Source organism: Myxine glutinosa, chromosome 10, assembly GCF_964187855.1.
Source record: "Myxine glutinosa chromosome 10, kmMyxGlut1.1, whole genome shotgun sequence".
Taxonomy (NCBI): Eukaryota; Metazoa; Chordata; class Myxini; order Myxiniformes; family Myxinidae; genus Myxine; species Myxine glutinosa.
This window is the reverse complement of record NC_136270.1, coordinates 73,003,988-73,027,603: the sequence shown is the minus strand read 5'-3', so window position 1 is coordinate 73,027,603 and position 23,616 is coordinate 73,003,988. Positions and strand designations below refer to the sequence as shown.

Below are 23,616 nucleotides of genomic sequence, written 5' to 3'. Positions count from 1 at the left end.
GGCTTGATCTCTGATCATCAATTTGGTTTCAGACCAGGTCACTCTACTCTGGACATGCTGCTTCTGCTCTCTCAACAATGGATGGAGGTCCTCAATGCCAAACAGGCAATTAGAGCTGTCTCCCTCGACACATCACGTGCCTTCGATACGGTCTGGCACCCCGCTCTGCTCACCAAACTCTCCTCCTTTGGTATCCATGGAAATCTCCACGCATGGCTGACGGACTTCCTCTCTAGTCGTAGTCAACGTGTGGCCCTGAATGGGTTTCTCTCATCTCCTCTTCCTGTTCAGGCTGGAGTTCCCCAAGGCAGTGTTCTGGGCCCTGTGATTTTTCTGGTCTTCATCAATGATCTCTCTGACTCTCTTGAAAATCCTCTCTATCTCTTTGCTGATGACTCCACTCTCTGCCGTTCCATTCCTCATCCCTCAGATCGGCAGTCTGCAGCCTCCTCACTCTCTGCAGACCTGGACAAAATCACAGACTGGGCAAACAAGTGGAACATGTCCTTCAATCCTGACAAATCTCACACTCTTACGATGTCTCTCCGAAAAGACCGACTGGACAACCCTCCCATCTACTTTCTGAATAATCCCCTCCAAGAAGTTCTGTCACTCAAGCTTTTGGGTCTCACTATCTGCCATGATCTTTCCTGGGAAAACGACATTTCCAAGCTGGCCTCCAAAGCCAGTTGCCGTCTGGGCATCCTCCGTCGTGCGAAGTCCTTCCTTGGCACACCTGAGCTCCTCACCACATACAAGGCTTTCATCCGCAGCTCAATGGAGTACTGCTCTCCCCTCTGGGCTGGTGCTCCTGCCTCACATCTAGCTCGTCTTCACGCTGTTGAAACCAAAGCGTTCAGAATCATTGGAATCTCCCGCGATGACGCTATCTCCGAGGGCCTTTCACTTACTCACCGCAGGCAGGTTGGTGGTCTTTCCGTCTTCTACCGACTCCTCTCCGGCCTGGCTCCCCCAGCTCTCTCTGGGCTCTGTCCCCCAAATATTCCTACAGGTCGCACAAGATCTGCCTGCAACCCTCTTATGGTTAAACTGCCAAAATCAAGACGCTCTGCTCACCTTCACTCCTTCATTCCTCTTTTCTCCCACCTCTGGAACAAACTCCCTCACTCTCTTCAATCCCACTCCTCCCTCCAGGTCTTTAAAACGGCTGTTTACCACCATCTCTTATCTTCCCCAATCCAAAACCTTGATCTTTTCTACCCCTGCTAATTTCACCCCAAATCCACTTTTTTGAGGTGACTTTTGACTTCTTTCCTGGAAGTCCTTGGTGTCCTTGCGTTTTATACCTATCCTGCCTCCCCCCAGGCCCTCTCCCTCCCACACATCTCCCGATGTCCCTGCTCTCAAATGTTGTGTTTGTGTGCTTCCTCCCCTTCTCTCCCCATCTTGTCGACCACTCCCCTTTTTATATACTTTGTTTGCTTGCTTGTTTGATTTTTTTGTTTGATAAATGTTAGCTCTTTCACGAGCCTCGACTCTGTATACAAAAAAAATAAAAAAATAAATCTAAGCTACATGGTCAGACGGTCCATGCTATTCTTACCACAATCTGTATATGGTGGTCACCCTGCCCCCCCCCTCCCTTTTCCATGTAACAATACGAAAAGTGATAATACTTGAAGAAGGGGATGGGGGAAACAAATGCCCCATCAAATTTAATATTGATCATTTTAGATGCAAGAAAGTACAAATACATTAATTGTTAGATGTCGAGAATGTTTAGAGTTACAAATGCCATGAAGAAGTAGAAACTAAATTGTGGTATGTCAACCACAGAATAGCTATTTTGATATCAGGTAATGTGACATTTTCTTAAAGAATCAGCTGCATGGACAGGCATTTGAGACTCTGAAAGGATGAGAGGTGTTTGTCATTATGAAAACATTACCCCCATCCCTGATCCCAAAGGATCACACAAAAGTGGCACAGTGAATCTCATTTTCAAGCTGTAGTGGAATGTGGAGGAGTTAGTGCAGTGGTGTAACAATTAAGATTACAGCGGATGAGAATTCGAGGCTGTCAAATAACTTGGGGAAGTAGCACAAACATCGTTTGTGCTACTTCCCAAAGTTATTTGACAGCCTCGAATTCTCATCCTCTGTAATCTTAATTGTTGACATGTTCCCTCCACAACGCTCCTGCGGTATCAAGGTATTCTGACCAACTAAGTTGTCGATTCGGTAGGGAATGCCTGTCGGAATAATAGCTTAAGGAATAATGGAGCAGTCTTTTAGTTCGCACAGAAGAGTTACTGGAAGAATGTGTGTGCATCCGAGAAGATCTGGAGAGGGTCGGATCGCCATACTTCGAGTCTGCACATGACGTGGCCAAATTAATATTCTGTCATGCGATTAAAAAGCACAACATATGCCCTTTACAGCTAAGGATCGACGATTCATGAGACGAAATACTCGTACAAGGAATAAATAGATTAAGCTGTTGCCTAACACCGTGGGCTAAATAAGGCATTACGCTTGTATGCAATGAAGGTTGACTTGAGTTTATTTTACTTAACGAGTCAAACTTTAGCAAAAATCAAAATAACCAAAAGAGATTCGTACATCAAAAGTCAAGTCGTGTTCTCAGGACACACTAAAAGTTAAATTGAACACGATGGTAAGAATGCCTAAAACATAAACAGTGGTATACAGGAAGTGACGTGTGTTTAACACTCACCATTGTTGGCGATCAGTTTTCTTTGTTTGCTTGAGTGCTCTTTATTAGTCCAGACATTGCTCTTCCATGAACCTTGTTTTGACGAATAATAATAAAAAACAGGCCACTGTGGATAACGTCTTTTCATTTGTCCAGACCAAGAGAAGGCTGGATTGTAATTGGCATTAGTCATCAAAATCAATTCAATGAGCATGTCGTTTGTGTGCTCAAAGACCAATTAAATAACATAACATGAAAGAAAACAAGAAATAAACACGACACCATTGGAATGATCATTTACGAGGAAAGTTTAAAGATGATAAATTGACACTATTTAAAAAAAAAATTTAAAAAAAATCTGGAAATCTCAGCTTCTTCTTCACAGCAAATATGGAAAAGAAACGATTATTTTACAAAGCACTTTGCACAAAAACAGTTAGGTTCTCTCAAGTATGTGCTGGGAAAAAAGAAAAGGGATTTTGTTTGAAAATAAACCAGGTACAAATTAAAAACAACAAAATAAATAATAACATTGGCACTTCGATTTGGAATTTTTTTCCCCATTCCCACCACTGTCAAGATCACAATGGTGCGAAAGCATTGGAGGTTTATTTACAGATATAAACAAATCATTTGACAATCATACAAATGTAAACACATCAAGGTGTTTACACTGCACATGGTGAAGGTGGCTACATTCGTAGGAAACCTCAATATGCCCCGGCAGAACAATTAAGGCTAAGGCATCTTCCCTCTCTCTGTATATACTTTATTTTTACACAAATAACCTTATTAAAAAAACAAAAAAACCCAAGATTAAAACCATATCACCATCAGTATCGTTCAAGTAAATTAAACAGTAAGTAGCAAAGTTTATCCGTAAGATAAAAGGCCACAAATGATTTGAGGTTCCATTTCTAAAATTTGTCTTTTTCATCTCCAACTCCAACCTCTCTGCCTTCCTTTAATGCACAAAACCAAAGCACAACCACCTGGTAGGTCATGCCACAGCAACACGGCCAAGGAGCCTTCCGTTTGCACGCAAGGTTCACATGAGCTTGCACGAGCTCTTTTCTTTGGGCATGCTGCCATCCGCTCGGTCTATCTCCAAGATCATTCGCTTGAACATTTCCACCACAGTCTGCGGGACACACAGGACGCATGGGGAACAGGTGCCAAATGTGACTGAGAACGTACGGATTTTATTTACACTCCCGATATCAAAAAAATTTTTTTTTTTTCTATACAAAGTCGAGGCTCATGTAAGAACCAACAAATAAAACACAAAAACAAACAGAGACACATAAAACATAATAAAGGGAGGGGGAGAGAGAGGGAAGCATACAAGCACAACAACAACAGTAGAGAACAGGGACAACAGAAGATCTGTGGAAGGGAGAGAGCTGGGAGGGGGAGGGGGGGGGGGTGGGCGGGGAGGGAAGGGAGGGAGAGGGAAGGGAGAGGTACAAGGTATAAAACAAATGGACACCATTAAATTAAATAAATATTTAAATAAATAAAGATTAAATTAATAATTTACCATAAGTTAGTCGAGTTATACCATGTTAATCATAACAGTCAACACTCGTTAAGATGTTTTGATAAAATAAAACGCGTACATGAACTATAAACCTAACACACAGGCACCAAAGCCATCGATACTGGTCGCCATAACAGGTAATTTCCTCGAGTGAATCTCGTACCTGTGGGTGCATCATTGTTAACTTTATGGGAGGCCATGGATAAAATGGGGAATGGTGAACATGATTGTACAATATTGGGAGATATGAAGGGAAGGTTTGAAGTCTGATTCACCAAAGTGGGGTGAAATCCCATCCAAATCTCCTCCAAACCTCCTGTGCAAATCAATGGAAAGATTGCCAAGTGTGATCATGAAGATCAGTAAACGACCTGAAACTGCAGACGGTGCTAAAGGTGAACGGCTAATGATAACGTTATCTTTTCTTGGATATCGACGTGACATACGAGTCAATAGGAAGATTGTCCGAGTACAAATTTCCAATCCAGGAAATGTGGACGCATAGTCTGTAGCAATTTGTCAACATCCAGGTAGCACCACAATATCATAGCAACAATGATCTCATTCACTCATAAAACCATCTGGATTTTCAACTGAGTTATTAATCTTTTTATTTGCTATACAAAAGAAAGATTCATGGAAGAGCAGGGTGATGGTGGAGGTGAAAAGGCAACGTATTGACATAAGGATAGCGGGACCACACTTGGACAAGCCAATCGAGGGAACAAATTAATGAACAGGTAAAAGAGGTGACAGAGAGGAGAGGAAACACAGTAGCCTGTAAGTAAGAGGCTTTGTGTTTGGAAGGGTCAATGGGGAGAGAAAGGATAATGGGTAGGGATGGGGATGACATGAGATTGTGGTGCACCACGTGCTTCACACCCTGGAGGAAGGATGGGATTGAACAGCTTTGGGAAGATGGTTCCATGAATGGGAGGAAATCAGAAGAGGAAGAATTTTCATGACATGCTGCCAACAACCAACCACCTCGACACACACATTCTGTTCCCACACAACTCTGACAACTACATTTTCGTTCTCACTTCTAATATGCATTTAAATCTCAGTCTTAACCGATTCCAACACACAAAAGGTGGAAATATTTCAATTGCTGGTGTTACGGATCCGTCACTTCCGTCTTTGTTGTTATTATATACTTGTAGGATTTTTAGTGTCAGGTAATTTTGTTGTTAAGATTTTTGTGTGAAATGGAGATGACTTTAGTAAAAGGTAAAAATAAATGTTTGTGGAGGAAAAAGGAAAACGCGGCAAAGAACCGGAAGGTGGATGAGGAGGAGAACGGCCATGATGGAGATACAGCCGTGAATCATGTCAAGGCTGCGAGCGGACTTTTTTGATACTGGTCGCGAATGAGTTGAGGCTCCCCGGGAAAGGGATTTCCCGCGACAGTCATATATTGCGAGTGCAATTAAACCTGCGTCTCAGGTTTTATCACCAAGTGTGAGTCTTCGTTGGAGAAATCAAGCACCTCAATTACGGGCCTTTACGCCATTTTGTCCTAGAAGAAGAAGAGGCTGTCCGCTTGGTGCATCTTGTTTTGCCGTTGGGATTTCCATATCGACCTCATCGTGTTGATTGCCGTTGGTTTACCTATCGGCTCAATTCCCATATCGACCTCTCACCTCGTAACTCATCCACAATCGCGCCGATACCTGCCTATTGATTTGCCATTCTGCACGACCTCGATCTCCAACCAGCATGGGGATCTGTGCACGGACTACGGGGAATGTTACATTCCACTCACGTTTGGCATATCGTGAGTTCATTGCTTTAAGAGCATTGGGGAATGATGGTACCATCATATGTATTGTTCATTTGATGCAAGTGACATTTTCATTGTACTTTCTTTAATAGTGTTATTATTGTGTATGTGAGAGTTCTTAATGCAATCACTTGTTTTGTTCTACAATTGCGTTGGTGTGGTTTTACCATGGTTTATTAGAAAACGCAAAATAACAAATCTTTCTGCCGTGTTCCCGCTCCAGACTCTGAGGTGCACCCTAACCGGGGTTTGGGGAGGTAATACGTAACACTGGGAACTCCAAGTTATTTGGAAAAGCAAAGGACATTATTTTATAAGAACAGCAAAAATAAAACAACTACTGTCATAAACCAAGCATTTCAAGAGTTACAAAGTATCATCATGAAAACTTTGAACTTGCCTGATTCTCCTTGGCAGTAGATTCCATAAAAACCGCATTCCAAGAATTGGCAAGGCATTTTCCTTTCTCATGGCTGATGACCCTGCCAGGAATATAAACATTTCCAGCACGTTTCCTCCTCTTCATCACATTCACGACTCCTCCATATGCATGGTCTAAGTCTCTAAGATGCTTCCCTGACACGGCTTTCAAAATGGAAAATTAAAACACAAAAGCAAGTCCACTTGTGGGTATTCAAAATACTAGGGCATCAAAATATACCACCAGCTCACCCCCACTCCAACCCCCCAAAGCACCCCTCCCCCTCCTAACACCCAATGAGATCTTGCAAAAAAATCTCATATTTACAGTGAATTTGTATTCAAATGGAGAAACCTTCTCTGTTAACAGCGTTTCTCATTGAAGGTGTTCAGTTTCTCTCATTCTACATTCATGCTCAAAATGTCGAACAAAAAACAAACAAATCATATGTATGTTCTACATTCAAAATACACAACTCGGACCTTCAACAAATCTCAATTTCAAAACAGAAAATATGGGAATCCAGGAGAATAAGAACACTTTATTGTAACAAAATGTATTTCTGTGTTTGTAGCACACGCACATTCCATTTGTGGGTTCGATGAAACAGGAATTTTTTAAAATATCGCAGAGAATGTAATGTTGAACAAGCAAATGGAAGATTATTAACACCATCAGAGACAAATTTCTTCCTCTTCGAGTATTGGAATGTTCATAAGCGTGGGAAATTCAATGTGCCATAAAACCTCGTTTCGCTAAACTGACTTATGACCTTAATTGGCTAACTGGGTGTGCTTCACCTGTTTAGAAAAGTTGGAATACAGGAACAAACGTAGTGTGAAAGGAAACCAATGTGCCAAACACATGATGGGCAAGAAACACTAGCATGGCTTCTCGCATGCCGGGGAGCGTTCATGAAGAATTGAGTAATCTATATAAAATATACAATGATATTCGGTCAGAAGAACAACACTCTCAGACATCAGGTTGTACAAAAACACAATACCAATGTTGCTTCAACAACAATAAAAAGCTCATTTTACAAGATATTACCCAAATAGTGTGTTTTTAACATTTAACCAGTGGACAAACACAGGGCAATATCCTTTTACGGGGCAATTAGGACATTTGTACAAGGCTATAAACTCTAAGTCAGTAACGAGTCGTTAAATACATCTTTTGTATGCAACACAAGGCTGCGGGGTAGCATCATTGGCTGAGGGCATGGCTGTGCCGCTGATGCAGTCACCGCTGTAGGTTATGGGAGTAATGTGCAATTTGTTCAGGGTGATGGCAAAAACTCGCCAACTCTTCACGAAGGACATCGTGGGATCTTTAACGTCCACAGACTAATGATGGCAGGTAGAACTCCAGTTTATAGTCCATCTGAGAGACGGCACACACATCGAAGAATCAACTTGCCTGTGAAACATCAGGGTGACAGTTTATAGCTGGGTCGGGATTCAAACCCAGGCTAGACAACTTGAAGGTGAGTGTGCGTACCTCTAGGAGAGGAAACCCTGCTAGGAAACAATGCATGAGAAAACTGAAGCCCAAAGCTAATAAGAATCCAACAAACAAATATAAAATTTAAGACAAAGACCAAGAGGGTGCTGAAAACAAACAAAATAGTTAATGATTGCAAGGAAGATTAAAAATAAAAAATAAAAAAACAGTTTTGAAAATATCTCCAACATATTGTTATGAATTTTGGGGTAGAGTGATATGTAGATCAGGTAGATCTGTGTAGTATCATGCTCTGACTGTCCTTAAGAAGAAGAACCATCTCGAAGTACACAAGCAGGGACCTGTCTAGCCCGGATGTCGGATTAAGTGTATCTTTGTGATCATACAAGGATGATCCTTGTACTAACTAGAGTAGGGATTATGCTAATTCCCCTGTGTGTGAGACCTGTGATTTATCCATTGTCCCATATGGCATGACACCAATAGACACTAGGTAGGCCGAATAGCAGCACACACACTAATTAAATTTCCCCCCGACAATAAAATTCGCCGGAGGCCAGTTCGGGGCGCTGCCGAAAGAACCGCAGCCAGCTCCATCACCGACTTGCATAGCAACACTCATCGCTCAGGCAGGCCGAGAGCCACGCCCTGAAGGACTCGTGATTGGTCAAGGTAGGGGCAAGAAGCTGGCCACTGATTGGTGGAAGGAAGACACAAGGCAGGACGAAGGCCGCCGATTGGCAGAAGAAGGAAGGACTGGTGATTGGCCAGGGGTGGGGCAAGAAGCTTCCCTCGGATTGGTGGAAGGAAGGGAGCAAGAAGCGAGATACTGATTGGCCACCGAGCAATGGCATGAGAGAGAAGTGACGCGGCCATTGGTGAAAAGTGCCGGTGACGTCACGAGACGAGCGATAAAAGGACTTGCCAGCCGGCATTTTTTTTTCCTCGTTTTGGATCGCTTCTCGTGTTGGATTTCCTCTCTTGTTCTGGATCCCTCTTGCCCTGGACTTCCCTTGCATTCTTGACCCTGGACCCTTGCTTTTTGGGCGACGACGGACGTTGGAGAGATGGTGGAGCGCTGACGATTCTCCTCCCCTGTGTTCACGTGCGAGTGACGAGCGTACAAGCGAGGCTTGCCGCTGCAGCGTACCCTGGCCGAGCAGCAGGGGAACAAGGACGCGGCGAGGCCTGGCTCGCGCTAACGACTGGGCGGCCTTCCTCCCGCCAACACCACAGCGGAGTTGAGATAAGCCCACACACACACACGACCCCATTATTTTCAGTTAAATTCTCCCTTGTGTGTTTTAGAAGTCTGGTGTGGGAGTGCTCCATTTTAGAAACATTAGTCAGTAACCGGCGTGTTTTCTTGTTCCCGGCATTCCGTTGTAAATAAACCCTTGTATTATTTTCCCCTGTATATTCTAAACCCGTTCCCGCTTGAGTTAAATTCCTACAGGATTGAAGGAAAGCGCTGCCGTGCTTTTACCGTCAGGTAAAAGCTTCCCGCTTCTTCTTCTCGCTTCTTCCCACGCGTAGATATAAAATCCGTATTTGATCGTCGCCTCGAAGTTAACGCTCAATTTGCCATCTGTGGCTAACTCTTGGTCTTAACTGAGAGCAGTCACACGACAATATTATCCATGGACTCGGGGGCAAAAAAAAAAAAAAATTTGTATTTATATAACACTTTTTGCCAATGGATACAAAGCAAAATGTATCAAGTTCCCCCTGAAAAAGATAAACTAAAAGATTTCTGGAAATGAATTTTTGCCAAAGATCAAACAGAACAACAAGAAGGCGGAATGGATCCAAAACTTGGAAAAGAAAAAGCAAAATCTAAAGAAATGCCCCCATTGATTAATTGGTGAAGAGATTTAAAAAACAACTTGCAAACATTCAACCTTTAAAATTCCTGGCCTGGATGGCATTCCAAACTTTTGTTTAATGCAACTAAGTGCTCTCCTCAATCACTACACCCGAGCATTCAACTAACTTATCCATGAAGAAAAGGTAATGGATGAATGGATCACAGAAGGTAACATCTTCCTCATCTGAAACCTGAAGAAATCCAACTATCACAAATATCGACCAATAACACCCATATATCCAACGGGAATAATCACAGAAATTATGTTCCACCTCCCAGAGATGTCAACAAGCCACTTGAGCAGGCTCAAGAAAGTCTCTAGTCTTTGAGGGCAAGTCTGAAATCGAGTCTCAAGTCACCGTAGCATTACTTCAGTTTTCAACTCCGGTCAACTACCAGATAGGATGAATATAGGACGCATGCTGATGCTTTAAAAGGAAAAAAACATTTTTACCTCGGCCACCAAAGCCTGGTGTTGGCTTAGCGGTTAGGGTGCCGGCTTGGGATCCTCGGTTCGAATCCCGGTCGATCGCTGAATTAACGCCAGGGGGGTTGACTCAGCCTGTCATCCTTCCGAGGTCGGCAAATTGAGTACCAGCTTGCTGGGATGAATGATCCCGGTGTGTACCCCGGTTTAGAATAGGTACACCGTATCCCTGCGCATCGTAAGAGGCGACTAAGGGTTGGCGCCAGGAAGGGCATCCGGCCATAAAAACATTGCCTCAAACAGGGAACCATGATTGTCATGGGGCCCGCAAGGCTACCCCCTGCTCTAGCGGGGAAAATGGCCTTAAAACAATCATTCATATATTCATTCATTCATTCATTCCACCAAAGGTGGATGGAGGTTATGTGTTCACCCCTGTCTGTCTGTTTGTTTGTAAACAAGATATCTCAAAAAGTTGTGGACGGATTTGGACGAAATTTGCAGAGAGATAGTGTATGTGACACGGACAAAATGATTACATTTTGGTGAAGATCCGGATTCGGATCCGGCTAGTAGAATTTTTTAAAAGTGATTCTTCACCATTGGGAGATAGGGCCAAAAATGACATATAGCAGGATATCTCAAAAATTGTGGACGGATTTGGACAAAACTTGGTGGAGAGGTAGTGTGTGTGACAAGGAAGAATCGATTCAATTTTGGTGAAGATATGGATCTAGATAGAAAAATGTAAGTGATTCTTCACCATTGAGGGATGGGGCCAAAAATGATATATATCAGGATGTCTCAAAAAGTTATGGACGAGTTCCGACATGGACGAGTTATGACAAAACTCGGCGCTGATTAGATTTTGGTTCAGGTCTGGATCCAGATACGACCCATCAGTGGGATAAAAACCATAAAACCATAAAACCGGCCATAAAAACATTGCCTCAAACAGGGAACCATGATTGTCATGGGGCCCGCAAGGCTAACCCCCGCTCTAGCGGGGAAAATGGCCTTAAAACGATCATTCATTCATTCAGTCGATACAAAACATAAACTGTTCACCTGGCGGAGGTATGCTCTCTACTGAGTGGCATTCTTTATTTTGTAATTAAAATGCCATGCCAAAGAAGGCATCCGACCTTTGTTCATAAAAGATACTCGCACCCAGATAAAATTTTTTTTATAATAATCTCGTTCAAAGTAGTCCCCTTGGGCTGCCACACACTTCTCCCAACGGTTCTGCCACTGTCGGAAGCAGCGCTGGAACGCCTCTTTTGGGATGGCGCGCAGCTGGTCCGTCGCATTCCGCATGATGTCTTCTCTGGAGTCGAAGAAGACGGTCAGCATGACTTTGACATTGCTGCGGACCTGCCTTGCTTTTTTTGGCCTCGGGGATGTTGGATGCTTCCATTGTGATGACTGCAACTTGGTTTCTGGGTCGTACCCATAAACCCAGGACTCATCGCCAGTGATCACTGTGTTGAGGAAGCTGGGATCGCTGTTCACAGTCTCCAGCATGTCCTGTGCGATCTCCAAACGGAGTTGCTTCTACTCAATCGTTAGCAGCTTTGGTTACGAACTTCGCTGAGATTCTCCTGAAGCCCAAATCCTCCTTCATAATGGAATGAATGGTGTTGAATCTTGCGGATCGTTTCCACTTGGGAATCGCCAAGCTTTACACAAAATTTGATGCAGTAGGGTTGTTCAAGTTTTTCCGCCATTTTGTCAAAAACGAAAATCTGACGGCGCTCACTTACATTTCCTCACTCATCGGCGGTCTGCCGTCGAATGACAGCTTCTGCAGGTGGGAAAAAATTCACGCGTGCGCATTAGGATCGCCTACATACATGCACCAATCAACGCCTCCCTAGCTTCTTTTTTTTTACGCACGAAAAATAAAGGTCGCGATAGCAGATAAACGCGATAGCTGAGTTCGCGATAGCCGAGGGTTGAGTGTATATATATATGTGTGTGTGTGTGTGTGTGTGTGTGTGTGTGTGTGTGTGTGTGTGTGTGTGTGTGTGTGTGTGTGTGTGTGTGTGTGTGTGTGTGTGTATGTATGTATATATATATATATATATATTATATTATATATATATATATATATATATATATATATATATATATATATATATATATATATATATATATATATATATACAGTGAAACCTTGACTTACGAGTTTAATTCGTTCTGTGACCGAGCTCGTAACTCAATTTGCTCGTTTCTCAAATTAAATTTCCCCATTAAAATGAATTGAAATGCTATTAATCCGTTCCAGCCCCCCAAAAACCACACCAATTTTTTTTGAAATATATATTTAAAAATATCTCGCGCTTTATATTTCACCTGTATGCAGCATACAAGTTGGCAGGATGGCCTTTGGAGGTACGCACACTTGACTCTAAACTGTCCAGCCTGGGTTTGAATCCCGACCCAGCTATAACCTGTCATGTCGGTGTTTCACAGGCAGGGTGATTCATCAATGTGTGTACCGCTAAACTGGGCGCCCCGTTTGCGTCCCATTAGTTGTTGGATGTTAAGGATCTCACCGTGTCTTCCACAAAGAGAAGGCGAGCTATCGCCGGCACTCTGAACAAGTTGTGGCCTGGCATGCTCTTCTCCTCTGCCGTTATATACGTCCTCCTCGGCATCTTTTTCCAGAAGAGCCCTGTCTCGTCACAGTTGAAGATTTGCTGGGGGATGTATCCTTCGGCTTCTATCAGTTCGGCAAAAGTTATAATAAAATCTTCAGCTGCCTTCACATCCGAGCTTGCTGCCTCACCATGCCTGACGACGGAGTGAATGCCGGTCCTCTTCTTAAAATTATCAAACCATCCCCGACTGGCTTTGAATGACTCTTCCGATGCCTCGTCCGTTGATGTTCCCACCGTCTGCTGCACCAAATCCCCGTAAATGTCTCGTGCCTTCTCACAGATGATGCTCTCGGTCACGGTATCTCCTGCGAGCTGCTTCTCCGTCAACCACACAAACAACAACTTCTCCATATCTTCATGGACAGAGGTCCGGAGCTTTGAAATAATCTTAACGCCCTTGGCTGGCGTTATAGCCTTTATCGACTCCTTCTGCTTCAAAATCGTACATATCGTAGAAGTACTACGATCGTACTGCCTCGCCAAGTCGACAACACGCACACCTCGCTCATGTTTTTTGACGATTACGTGTTTTATATCCAAGCTCGCTCGATCGTAACTCAGATCTCGGCTCGCATCACAAAGCAAAAAATCGACCGGGGGCGACGGCTCGTATCTCGGAAAACTCGTAAGTTGGTGCACTCGTAAGTCAAGGTTTCAAAAAAAAAAAAAAAAAAAAAAAAAAATATATATATATATATATATATATATATATTTAAACCTTGACTTACGAGTGACTTTTATATATATATATATATATATATATATATATATATATATATATATATATATATATATATATATATATATATATATATATATTGTTACGGACACGACTTAGATGTTGCTTGACCAAGCGGAATGGCCGCCGTGTTCGCACAGTTTACCCGATTACACTCGAACGTTGGCCGAATCGCGCTATGCTAAATCAATGAAGGAAAGGACACAACGGCTGGGATTAATGCAACGACACAAGGGGTACAGTTCTCAAGACCTCCGGAGGAGGATATAATATTGGTGATGCAGAAACGGGTAGATTACACGGTAAGAGGTAAAGCACAGCAAGATGGGCACTTAGACACAGTCTTATCTATCCCCGACAGACTACAGACAAACGGGACAAGACGGACTTACACGGGGATTGATGGCAAGGAAGGGCAGGCAGTCGATAGCTCAAGGTGCACCTTGGCTCAGGGGCAGAATCAAACGCGGTCCGGTCCAGAGATGCGGGGAGGTATTCAGCGCTTGGAGGTGGCGTCTTCTCTCTCCGTGGTGTGGGCGCATCTCACGTCACCCCCCTCTTCCTGCGCATGTCCAGCGGGGAGTGACACGCCCTCGGCTCGTTAGCTCCGCCCCAGATGGAATCGGTCCGCCGCTTTTATTGGGTGCGGGGGGTTACCGGGCTCCGCCCTTGACGAGGAGCTGACAGCGAGCCCCTGCGTGGTAACCCCGTCGGAGCACATGTTCAATGGCGGCTAACCAAGCCGGAGTGAGGACGCACACTCCCCGCGCCGCCGCCGCTGTTATTGTTGTTGTACCATGAGGAAGAGCTGCGGAGAGGTATTGGGAGGTCCTAAACTTTCTAACGGTGCCATACAATCACATTCTGGTGCAACGGAGAGTCAGAATTAATGGAAACGAGTCCTTAACTGACATAGACTAAGAATAACTAGCAAGATGTCCTATAGTTGTCTACGTGAGATGCGGTGAACCTGGATGCGACATTTAATGGGGGAAATAGGGGAAGATCGGGGCTACAGAATGTTGTTTACAGACAATGGGACTAGGGAATGGGGGATTGGGGATAGTTGGGAAGTATTGGGGAAATAGGGGAATATTTACAAGCGGATATGGATGGAGGCCAAATCCCATATCCGCAACATTGCACCCTTCTCTACCTCGGGGCGTCCCGACCCGATAAATTTTTACCTACGTTAGTGTGGCACTCAGATGTAGTTCCCTCTACTATTAACTCAACCCTGAGTGCGACAGTTTTACAGATGTTCACAAATGAGTAAATATGTCCCCCTGCGACGTTGCACCCTTCTCCTCACAGAAACACACCCACAGGATAACCGAATCGCGGAAAGAATCCTCAAACTAAACATACAGCCGGTAGGGAGCATTATTTACACAAGACTACACTGATATTTACACTACGATCCAGGACCTGTTTTTGGAGGAACACATGCAGATGTTATGCATAGAGAGAGCACGCATGCCAGCATCGATACACCAACCCACGAGTGCCCTGTGGCCTTACGGCCTTTAATAATGTGCAGAGCACCCCATCCAAGCACAAAAAGCACCACCCCATCATGTACAGTCAGCACCATCCGGTGCACCAATAAAGTGTTCAATGTCACCGGTGGTGTCGCAGCCGGCCGATGTTCTGCCGCTGGTCTTGCCTTCATGTGGTGTACTTGGCCTTCTGGCTTCTTTAAAAATAAAGAAAGGCGCCAACCGCGTCCATTTCTGAATTGTGGCCGTCAGGGGGGCCAACTAAAAGTGGTTCACCTGTATGGCATAGGTGCCACGTTGACCCATAGGTCCATCCACGGGTGGTGCTTGCCCGCAAAAGAACTGCGGTCCATGGTGGGCGGCCACAAAAATTGCGGTCCATATGGTGTATCGATCCAGGCAGCAAGCAGCGAAAGTACAGGCCCACAACTGCGGAGCCAGCACCTCTCTCTCCTCTCTCTCTGCCCCAAAGCCAGATCCTCGGAGGTGGGAGACAAAAGAAGACAATTGAGTAAGGTGGTAAGGGCGCAAAAGTGCACGCAATACAAGGTAATGCACACTGGGGGCACATGGGAACCAGGTGAGACAGGTACGTTCCTACTGTACGCCCCCCCCCCCACCAGGTAACCTACCTTGCCCCTCCCTTACCCCTCCCTGTATCCACAAAACACAACACTACCCATAAACATCTACTTTACAAATCAACAAACGTCCCTACTGTCTTCCCCGTTCCTCCCATAAACCAAATTCGTCTTCTCTCCCTCCTAACCAATCAAATTTGCCATTTCCAACTCTCATCAAAATTTGCCATCTCCAACTCAACATCAAAATTTGCCATCACCAATTCATCATCAGTCCCTCCTAAGGAGGGAGAGATGGAATCACCCCAATGTCTCATCCACGTCGTGATGCGTCTCACAAATCCACACAGCAATTCTCATTTCCTGCACACAGAACAAAGAAAACACAGGTGTGGAGTCATCATCATCACCTCAGGTAAGTGGCTGCGTATGGTGCGACAGGTTCATCAATCCTAACTATTTCCTAAATGACTTTAACAACTTTACATTACCCGGGGTCTTTCTCCTGCCAAACCATTGGCCCACTTACACTATGGGTTCTAAAAACCAATTCCCATTGCCCAATCTGTGGTGCCTCTCAATTTGGGGTCTCACTCCCCCGATTCATCTCCCGGTGCTCTCGCACAATTTCTGGGCGGTGACGTGTAGCTCTCCCAGCAGGTCTACCCACCTGCACACCTCCACCACCGTAGTTGCCACCCGAGCTTACCTGCTCCTCACCCTAACCTAACTAACTGGGGAAGGCCCCCTCGCACTCTCACCCCCTCAGTGCCCTCTCTGGCACGGGCTGCCCGATCCACACCCGGGATCCTCAGGCACCCACTGACACTAACGGCTCCCAGAGCCCACCTGCGGCCTCACCTGGCCAACATCCTCACAGTGGTGGAGTGCCCAAACCAACTACACACACTAACAGGCTACACGCCCAGCCATTTCCACAACACTAATGCACCCATCCACAATACCATTCTGCAACCGCACCACAAATGCCAATATCCAACCACAATTTACCTATACCCTCTACCTAACACTTACACTACCCGCCCCGGGTACTCGTGAAAGGGGTCCACTCTTCCCCCATCCACACCTTCGCACCATGCACACCACTCCGTACCACTTACTCCATGTACTCCACACACCTGTACTTGCACACCTGTGCTCTCATACTTGGTGCCGCCTGCACCCTTCTCTCCCCAAGCGCATTCGCGCTGATCCACACACTCACTACTCCACACACTGCTCCACACACCTGTTCAGTTGCACACCTGTGCAATCACACCTGTTCAATTCTCAACCACACGGCATCATCTCAGCTAACTACTCCCCTCTGAAACTTGCGCTTCCCAGTCGTCCCTTTAAACTATTGCGCTCCCTCGTCATTATAATCCACACTAATCTACCTGCGTCCCCACTACAGGTATCAGTCACTAACTAACCTTAACGTCACCTAATGTCATCTTCGCTAGATCCCTATCACTATAACCTAACCCACCCGGGCTAGTTTTCACTGCCATCACCCCATAAACTATAGCGCATTTGCCCCACCATGGGAAGGGTGGCAGGGATGCCACCCTTACCCACCGGGCCCATCGCTCATCAATCCCCCAGTCCTCTGGCACTAATAAGCCCCCCTTATTCAGAGGTACTGGGTCCCGCCTCGGCATCTAAAGCCGAGGCAATCCACGGGGGCGCCTGCTCGCCGGTGTAAGGCCTTATCCGGTCGGCGTGGACGATCCGAGGGAGGGCTCGTGGCCCCATTTTGATTTTTACTACCACGTCACAGACTTGCGACAGGACGACCCCCGGGCCTTGCCAGGGAGAGGTGAGTTTCGGGCACCTACCCTTCCTCCTCCGGGGATTGAAGAACCAAATCTTCATCCCCGGAGTGTACTGACTCCCCTGGCTCCGGTGGTCGTACCTGCGCTTCATCTTTTCCCCCGCCAGATGGAGTTGGCGGCGGGCGAAGGCATGGACTAGCTCCATGCCTTCCTCTAGGTGACGTGCGTACCCCTCCCTCGGCGGGTTAACCACTGTGTCTGGCACGGGACCGCATAGCAAGTCGGCGGGAGCCCGTAACTCCCGCCCATACATAAGCAACGCTGGACTGCATGCGGTGGCCCCGTGCTGGCTGGTTCGGTAGGCCATGAGCAAATAAGGGAGATGTTCGTCCCAGTCATCCTGACGGGTGGCGGTGAACAGTGCCAGTTGTTGGATTAAAGTTCGGTTGAATCTTTCCACCATCCCGTCAGATTGAGGTCTTAAAGGCGTTGTTCTGGTTTTCCGAATTGACAGGAGACTGCACACATCTTTTAGCAATTTGCTCTCAAAATTTCGTCCCTGGTCGGTGTGCAACTCCTGTGGAATCCCATGCCGGCACACAAATCCTTCCACGAAGGCCTGCGCTACCACCCCTGCTATTTGGTTGGGGAGGGCGTAGGCCTCCGGCCACTTGGTGAAGTAGTCCATCACAACGAGGATGTACTTATTACCTAGGCGGGTGCGGGGTAGTGGGCCTAGGATATCCATGGCCACCCGCTCTAGGGGGGCCCCCACCTGGTGTAATTGAAGGGGGGCCCTCATCCTCCGCGCTGGTCCCTTTTTGGCAGTACAGGCGTCGCATCTCCGACACCAGTCCTGTATGTCGCGCCCCATATTCACCCAATAAAACCTCCGGCGTACCTGCGATGTCGTCTTTGTCCTGCCCAAATGGCCGCCGGGGCGGGTACCATGCACCTGTTGCAATATATCGGTCTTAAATTTATTTGGGACTACCACCAGCCAGGAAGTTTTATCAGAGGGAACCTCCACCCACTTGCGATACAAGATGTTATCCTTCAATTCCAGGGTTTTCCACTGAGGCCCAATATGCCTTGGTCTGCGCCCCGAGGGGGGTGACCTCTTCCCCCTTTGGTCTTTGCCCCAATTTGACCCAAATGAACACTGGCCCCAGGACAGCATCCTCCTGCTGGGCCGTGCTCCATGCCAAAGTTCCGAATTCCTCATCTGCGGTTAGTGGCAAAATTGGCCCTCTCACCCGGGTTGCCCGGACAACGAGGGTCGGGTCCGAATCGCCCAATTGTTCCCTCTCCTCGTGTCTCGCACAAAATTTGCAGTTTTCCCCCAGACAAGGACGCCGAGAGAGTGCGTCCGCATTACCATGGGCCTTCCCGGCCCTATGGGCCACATCAAAATCGTACTGCTGCAACTTTTCCAACCACCTTGCAATTTGGCCCTCTGGTTCCTTGAACCGAAGGAGCCATTGCAAGGAGGAATGGTCAGTTCTAACCAAAAATTTCCGCCCGTACAAGTACGGGTGGAAATGGTTCATGGCAGCCAGCATAGCCAATAACTATTTGCGAGTGACGCAATAATTTCGCTCGGGCCTACTTAAGGCCCGACTATAGTAACCAATCACTCTCTCCACGCCCTCCTGTGTCTGAGACAAAACTGCGCCCAATCCTTCCTGGCTCGCATCCGTGTCCAGGGTAAATGCCCCGTTGCTAGTGGGGTAAGCTAGAAGGGGTGCGGATGTTAGACACCCCTTCAATTTTTGGAAGGCCTCGTGGCACTCCCGTGTCCAATTAAATCGCGTCCCCTTCTCCGTAAGCCGGTGGAGGGGACGGGCCAACTCCGCAAATTTCGCCACAAAGCGCCGGTAGTAGGAGCAGAGTCCCAAAAATCCCCGCACCTCTTTGATGGTACGTGGTGCGGGCCACTCCTCTACCGCTTTAATTTTGTCTGGGTCCGTTTTTACCCCCTCGCAACCGATGACGTGGCCTAAATAGGCCACCTCCTTGGCAAACAAGGTGCACTTACTCGGGTTCAGCTTCAACCCTGCCTGTCTGAGGCACCCGAACACCTGGTCCAAATTAGCTACTGCCTGGGGGAACGTTTTGGCACGTACTAGGACGTCATCCAGGTACACCAGGCATGATTGCCATGGCATGCCGCCTAGTACATGTTCCATCAATCTTTCAAAGGTGGCGGGGGCGTTACACAAACCAAACGGCATCACAGTAAACTGATACAGTCCCTTACCTGTGGAGAATGCCGTTTTCTCCTTCCCTGCCCTATCCATCTCCACCTGCCAATACCCACTCTTGAGGTCCAAAGTTGAGAACCAATTTGAGCCCGCAACGGCATCGAGGGTGTCATCAATCCTTGGCAGGGGATATGAGTCCTTGAGTGTCACGTTGTTTAGCTGGCGATAGTCCACGCAGAACCGCGTGGTCCCATCCTTCTTTTTGACCAGCACAACAGGTGACATCCAAGGACTTCCCGAGGGCTCGATCACGCCTGCGTCGAGCATTTTTTCAACCTGCTCGTCAGCTTCCGCCCTCTTGCTCCAAGGGAGCCGTCGGGCGGCCTGACGAATAGGCCGGGCCTCACCGGTGTGGATCTGATGTTTCACCAGGCCCGTACGTCCAATATCCTCGGTGGACAGGGAGAAGAGGTCCAAATGGGACCCAACCAGTTTGTGTAAGGCCTCCCTCTGGGTACCTCCCAACTCTACGCTACTACGATTTACCATCTCGCAAATGGGATCGGGCCAATTCCTACTTCTTATTGAAGGCTCCCCCCGGGGTTGGCTCGGCTGGACGTTCTCGCCCCTCACTGTCGCGACTTCCTCAACTGGGGTGCAGCCAGCTACCCTCGTGCCCCTTACTATAGTGCGTGGTTCTGTACTTATATTTATTACTCGGACGGCCACTACCGGTCCGTCCGTTTTTACAAGGGTGCGGCCCACGATTAAACCCGGTATGGACTGCGCTGCCACCGGTTCGACCAGGCCGCAGGACTCCTGCCATGTCGGGCGAGCTGCCCACCGGGCCGGCACTATCGCCTCGGCCCTTGGGGGAATGGTCACGGCCTCGGAAGCCTCCAGCTCCGCTCTCTCGGCCGTGCTCACTCCCCCTAACGGCAGCTCTTCTACTCCCACCTGCAGGATCCCCCGGCACAAGTCGATTTTACAACCGCTGGCAGTCAACAAATCCAACCCTATTAAACATGGGTCGCACACCTCCGCCACCCAAACATCTATCTCCCTCCTTACCGACCCTAACTTGAGGGTCACAGAACCACACCCTATTATCGGGGCCGTTACCCCGGTAGCAAGTTGCAAACTATAATTTTGCAGGCGCTGGATCTTATCCCAGCCACCTGCGTTCGAATCAAGGACCACAGGGCTGATGATCGTGGCGCTAGCTCCTGTGTCCACTACGGCGTCTACCCCCACGCCGGCAATTTTGCATCTGATTGTCAGGCTACCGGTTCCAATTTGGCCACAATAAATGACCTGTCGCGTCAATGAGGGCTCTCCTCCATCCTCTTCTGCCGAACACCGCCCTACGTGCCCGACACCTTCTAGTTTCCCGGGGTCTGGCGGGGGGGGGGTGTCTGGGGTCGGCTAACCCGCTCCCCCCTGGGCGGAGTTGAGGACCTCAACCGCCGGGGATCATCCCGGCGCGTGGCTCGACAGTGCCGCGCCAGGTGACCCAGACGGTTGCAAGTATAGCACCTCACCTGATAAGGTGCTTGTCTCCGGAATTCCAAATTCCCCCCCCTGAAGGTCCGAATTGGATTACCCGCTCGTGGTCCACCGCGGGCCACCTCCGGGGCCGCCTGCCATGGTCCAGGTCCCGCCAGGCGCTGGTCCACCAGCCTCCGGACCATGCCCGCCAGGTCAGGACTCACGTCGGGGGCGGGCCCCCTAAGGGGTCCGCCCTCCATCGGGGGTCCCACCTGGCGGACCGCCATTGCGTGACGCTCGCTCCCCCGGCCCGGGCCAGGGGCCTCGCTGCTTCCCAACGGGCCGCAGCGTCAGCCGCCTGGCTCAGAGTCTGCGGGCGCCACATGGCGAGCTGTTGCCGGAGCTCAATATCCGGGAGGGCCTGGATAAAATGGTCCAGCGCCAGGCTTTCCCGGGAATCCGCTGCCATGCTAGCATGTGCGATCCCCACTGCGCGGCGAATGTCGTGGGCAAGTTCCCCGATGGCTTCCTGGGGCTTGCGTTTTCGCAGCGCGAGCTGAGCTTTAACAAGCTCGCTCTGCTGTTCAATGCCGAATCGATTAATTAGGGCGTCGCGGAGGGCTGGCAGGGTGAGAGCACCCGCTGGTAATGCCGTCAGCACCTCCGCCGCCGCGCCGCGCAATGCGGCCACCAGGTGTACTCCACCTTCGTCCTCACCCCAACCGTTGCCCTTACACACACAGTCGAACTGCGCCAGGTACGCGCGTAGATCACTCTTGCCGTCATACCGCGCGAGTGGGACCTTGTGGGACCACCTCGTATGCGAGTCGTTGCCCGCCTGCCGGACCCCGTGCGTCGCCCCTTGCGGGGTCAGCGCGGGGCCGAACCCCCACAGTACATTACCCCCAAGGGGCTCTCGTGCCTCCCCTGTCCCTCTAACAACTACCCCTGTTGGTGTCGATGCATGGGTCACACTTCCGCAACCCGCTACCCATTCCATACCACCACAACCTTGCTCACCCACACCTCGCACCTCTCGTTCCATACCCTCCGGACCAGCCATACACCTCACTCTTGGCCTCTCACGAACATCCGGGTCTATCTCGACCCCCAAGCTTATTAAATCACCTGGCGCATCATACGCACGACCATATTGGTCACCACTTACACCGGGTCCTCTTTCTCTTCGCTTCTCCTCCATCACCTGCGAATCCCTCATCCGGTTAATGAGCACATCATCACGATCCGAACACAGACTTTGGACCAATTCTTTTACTTCCTCCTTTATCTCTTTCTTATCCTCTCTCCGTCGCTTCTTAATTTCGCTCACCCCTTCTTCCACTTCTTCTAATTTCTGCTTCACCTCCTTCATCTCCTCGTGCGCCCCTTTAGGTTCTTCCTCTAACTCCACTTTATTTTTTTATATGTGCTCCCGCACCTCCCGCTCTTTAACCTCCATCACCTCTACCACCTTGTCCATTTTCCTCGTCCGGTCCTCATGTACCGTCTGACACTCTTTTTTAATTACCCCTACGTCCTTTTTCATCTCCTTCTGTGTCGATTTTAAACCCTCTATTACCGCTGTGTTCTTCTTTACCTGGTCCCCCAACTCCTTTTGTCCCACTGTCAGTTATTCTACTCCCAGCGTCAACTCCTCTATACCACCTTGCAATTTTACAGTCCCCTTTCTCACCTCCTTCTCCATGCGCTCCTTACAGTGCCTCACCTCCTCGCGCACTCCTCCGACCTCCTCACTCACACCTCTTCTGATCTCCTCTCCCATCACTTGCATCTCCTGCCCAGATGCCACCCTCATCTGCTCCATTTCCTCCCTGTGAGCATCCAATTTAGTTTCTACCCCCATTCTGACCCCCTCTATCTGCTGCCCCATTTGTTTAACTTCCCTTTCCGCTTGGTCCCTCATGTCCCTCAATTTGCCTTCCATACTGTTTTCTAACCCCTCTAACCCCTTTTTCATCCCTTCCATTTGATTCTCCTGAACGGCCATTCTGTTTTCTACCCCCATTAACCCCTCCTGTATTTCCCCTAATCTATTGTCTAATCCCTCTATTCTACTCCCTAACCCTCCGATCTGGGCCCCCATCCTTTGTTCTAACCGTTGGCTATTGGCCCCCATGTCCTCCCTCAATTTCTCGCTATTGGACCCCATGTCCTCCCTCAATTTCTCGCTATTGGACCCCATGTCCTCCCTCAATTTCTCGCTATTGGACCCCATTTGGCCCTCCAATCGCTCACCCTGAGCATCCATCCGGTTCCCCATTTGTCCCATACTGCTTTTCAAACCTCTAATTTGGTCTCCCAATTGCTCACTATTCTTTTCCATAAGGGCCTTCATTTGCATCATAAAAAGGTTCAAATCCACCGGTGGCGCTACTACGGTCGCGGGCGCGGTCGCCGTGGCCATGTGTGAGGCGCCATTTTGCGCGCCCGTAACCTCGTGCGCGACGACGCTATTTTGCGAA

The 23,616-nt window shown here is 48.1% G+C and overlaps 1 protein-coding gene across 2 annotated transcripts in view; it reads right to left on the bottom strand.

Annotated features, from left to right (window-relative positions):
- Positions 1–2,505: 2,505 nt before the first annotated feature.
- LOC137434101 (GTP-binding protein Rheb) overlaps positions 2,506–23,616 on the bottom strand; it is a 53,864-nt gene continuing 32,753 nt past the window's right edge. For both annotated transcript variants that reach the window (XM_068126775.2, XM_068126776.2), the window contains exons 7-8: positions 6,400–6,481; positions 2,506–3,817 (exon numbers count right to left, since the gene is read on the bottom strand). In XM_068126775.2, the coding sequence (XP_067982876.1) occupies positions 3,725–3,817; positions 6,400–6,481 (175 nt within the window). In that variant the 3' untranslated portion in view covers positions 2,506–3,724. The remainder of the gene's footprint in view (positions 3,818–6,399; positions 6,482–23,616) is intronic.